A 2971-nucleotide genomic window follows, 5' to 3' on the forward strand; every position below is an offset into this window, starting at 1 on the left:
ATTCAATGATATTGCAGTGGCTAGAATACACCACCTATGAACAGATGCAATGCTGATTATAATGGACAACCACCGACAACCCGACTTATAAGCACCTAGGCAGATCAACAACCCCCTTGCGGGTAGGGTTTCGACCACTCGTTCTTGTGAGGAGAATCAAATCAGATGGGACAATATAGTGCCCCAAGTTTCAACAAACCGGATCAGCCAGTCATAAATTAGCTTCCTTAATACTGCAGTGGAAAGCATCAACAACCTATCAAGAAGTAGAACAGTAATTACACTATAGAATCATCCGGCCCCACTTAATGGAAACTGGGCTGATCAACAGCCCACTTGTAGATAGAACTTCAGCCACTATTTGTGAGAATTGAAAGATGGTGGGAGTTATAACAGCACCCCACCCCCCCCCCCCACCCCCCGTCACCAACCCAACTGTTTCTCCAGGCGAAATTGACTTTCATGATAAAAGGATACAGATCTAAATTTGATGGTCACGAGTGTATTTCTTTATTACTGTGGTTGCAAGCATCCACGACCTAAGAGATGGGACACTACTTACACTGTACAACTACCCAACCAACTTAATGGCCCCAGGGAAGATCAACAGCCCCCTTGCAGGTTCGGCCACCACTAATTGTGAGATTAAACCCCGCTGGGGAATAACAGCTCCCCACTTCACGGACCCAGCTCACCTCTCATGACCCAATTAGATTTCATGAAAATTGATGCAGATCTAAAATTTGATGGTCACAACATCCAAGTTAAGTGTGTTACCAACGCCAACTGATAATGACATTAGCACCGTCTAGTTTCAAAATACCCCGTTCAGGTAAATTTAACACAAAATTCATTTACCTATTTAATTCATTGCAAACAATATGTAATATATTCAGAGAATAGGAAATCAACAAAAGCAGGATAAAGCCCAATAACATGAAAAAACATATTGTTGCTCTAGGGCTTTTTTACCATTCGCTGATTATTTTGATTGAATTTGCAAACAGAATGGGGAGACTGTAAACATATAAAAGTACTTGAAATAGATTTCGATCTGTTACACGGAACATGGGGAAAAAACCTTACCACCAACAAACTATGCATATGTTCATTCAAATGAAATTAAGATAAACAAAACCCTAGAAAAGGTAAAACGCAACTATCTCAAATCCAGAACCTGAAAAGCACCCGCAGTTACCCTAAATCCCACAAAGAACCCGCTTTGTCTGGTATTCATGCAAAGGGGATTTGTGTTTAGGATTTAGGGTTATTCATTTGTCTATGTCTGTCTAGGAGTCGCCCATTCGACTCTGAGAATGAGGTTGTCGTAGCCATAGCCATTGAGCTTATTAATAGCCCTCTGTGCATCCTCCCTGTTGGCGAAATTGACAAAGCCAAAACCCCTGCTCATCCCGGTCCTCTGGTCCACGGCAACATAGACACGCGTAATGTGACCAAACGGCTTGAAAAGCTCCTGCAAGTCGGCCTCTCTGGTATCCTCGGACAAATTAGTAACCCTAACGGAATTCTCGTCGTTTCTCCGCCTCATGTTGCTAGCATCAGAGGTCCTGTCTACCGTGGCGCCGGCTCTAAGGCTAGGAGGAACGTAGGCTCCCTTGCCACCGGCGGCACCAGAGCCGGCGGCAGAGTCAGGAGCTTGAGGGGGTTTGTCGAGACCAAGGCCCTCCGCAGCGGCTGGGGCAAGGTCTTTGTAGGGGCACTTTGAGGTCCAGTGATCGCCCTTTTTGCCACAGATTCGACAGACCATGAGAACGGCACCGCCCTTGGCCGCCCCTGCAAGCGCGGCTGAGAGAGGATCGCCGCCACCGGACCTAGAGTCATCCTCCTTGGCGCCGGGGGCCTTGGGCCGCTCGAGCAGGATCTCTTCAGTGGAGACCATGGTAAGCCTGCTGCCTGTGTCCTCGTTCACGGCGTCGCCGAACTTGCGCCACTCGCGCCGCTCGAGCGCTCGCTTGCTGAGCCTGGCCTTTGCCACCTTGCGAATGCGTGTGGTGGTGGTTTTCTGAACCTTCTGGCCCTGATCGTTGAACCTGTACTCGATTATCTTCTTCACGCCGTTCTCGTCAGGGCCGATCACCTTGGGAGGCGGCAGCAGGAAATCCAGATCCTCGTTGTCCTCCTCCTCTAATTCTCCCCATCGCACTTTCGCTGAAGCTTTGCTTTCTCCCACCTTCTCCATCTCCTTCTTCCTGGTGCCCTCCCCTTACCCCTCTCTGTGGATTCGATTATCTGATCACAAACCCAAAACCTCACAGCACCAGTGATTTAAGCGGAAGGTAAAAGAAAGCAAAAGCAGCGGCTATATGCATATGAACGTACACTGAATCGGTTTTTCTCCAGCAATTAAAATTGCAATTGCCCAAAAGGCATTAAGAGAGGCCTAGTCATTAACCATAATGTGTTTGTCATATTTCTAATAAAAAAATTTAAAATCTTATTTTAGTAGACATATAAATGTTTATATATAAATGCACAATGGCCTAGTCATTTTTAGACAAATTTGTGAGAAAGGAGCAAAACAATGTTTTACATTCGTTGCTAAGAGAATTCACATAACTTACTATTCGCAAATAAAAAAAAAATAGCCATAACTATACTTATGTTCCTTACTAGTACTCAATGAATTCTCTTAATGACTCACTGCCATAGAAGAAGTTTACAACAACAGTTCAGATCAAAAAGTTAAATATTTAAGCTAATAAGTAGCCTTTTAGCAATTTTCTACCTCTTGAGTGTTAAACCATAACTGAAAAGATTTAAACCAATGAATGGCCTAGTGAAAAATCTCTGCTTTACAATAGTTTCATCTAGGTGCTCCCCCACCTTTTTTAACAACAAATGTATAGTAATGTATGATACCTGCCATACTCTGGAATTGGTCGATCTCCTCGACATACAAGAAATCAAATTTGGTGTCGTATAGCCATTTGCTTCTTTTGTACATTGCCTT

General features: G+C 44.5%; 1 protein-coding gene across 1 annotated transcript; it reads right to left on the minus strand.

The window, feature by feature from the left end:
• Positions 1-1020: 1020 nt before the first annotated feature.
• Positions 1021-2305, minus strand: LOC149207454 (uncharacterized). The gene has a single exon (XM_089395726.1). The coding sequence runs from the start codon at positions 2198-2200 to the stop codon at positions 1280-1282; it is 921 nt and encodes a 306-aa protein (XP_089251852.1). The 5' UTR covers positions 2201-2305; the 3' UTR covers positions 1021-1279.
• Positions 2306-2971: the final 666 nt, after the last annotated feature.

Source organism: Pinus tabuliformis, chromosome 1_2, assembly GCF_031772625.1.
Source record: "Pinus tabuliformis cultivar Carrire ecotype Pingquan chromosome 1_2, CPIR1, whole genome shotgun sequence".
In the NCBI taxonomy this organism is placed as follows: Eukaryota; Viridiplantae; Streptophyta; class Pinopsida; order Pinales; family Pinaceae; genus Pinus; species Pinus tabuliformis.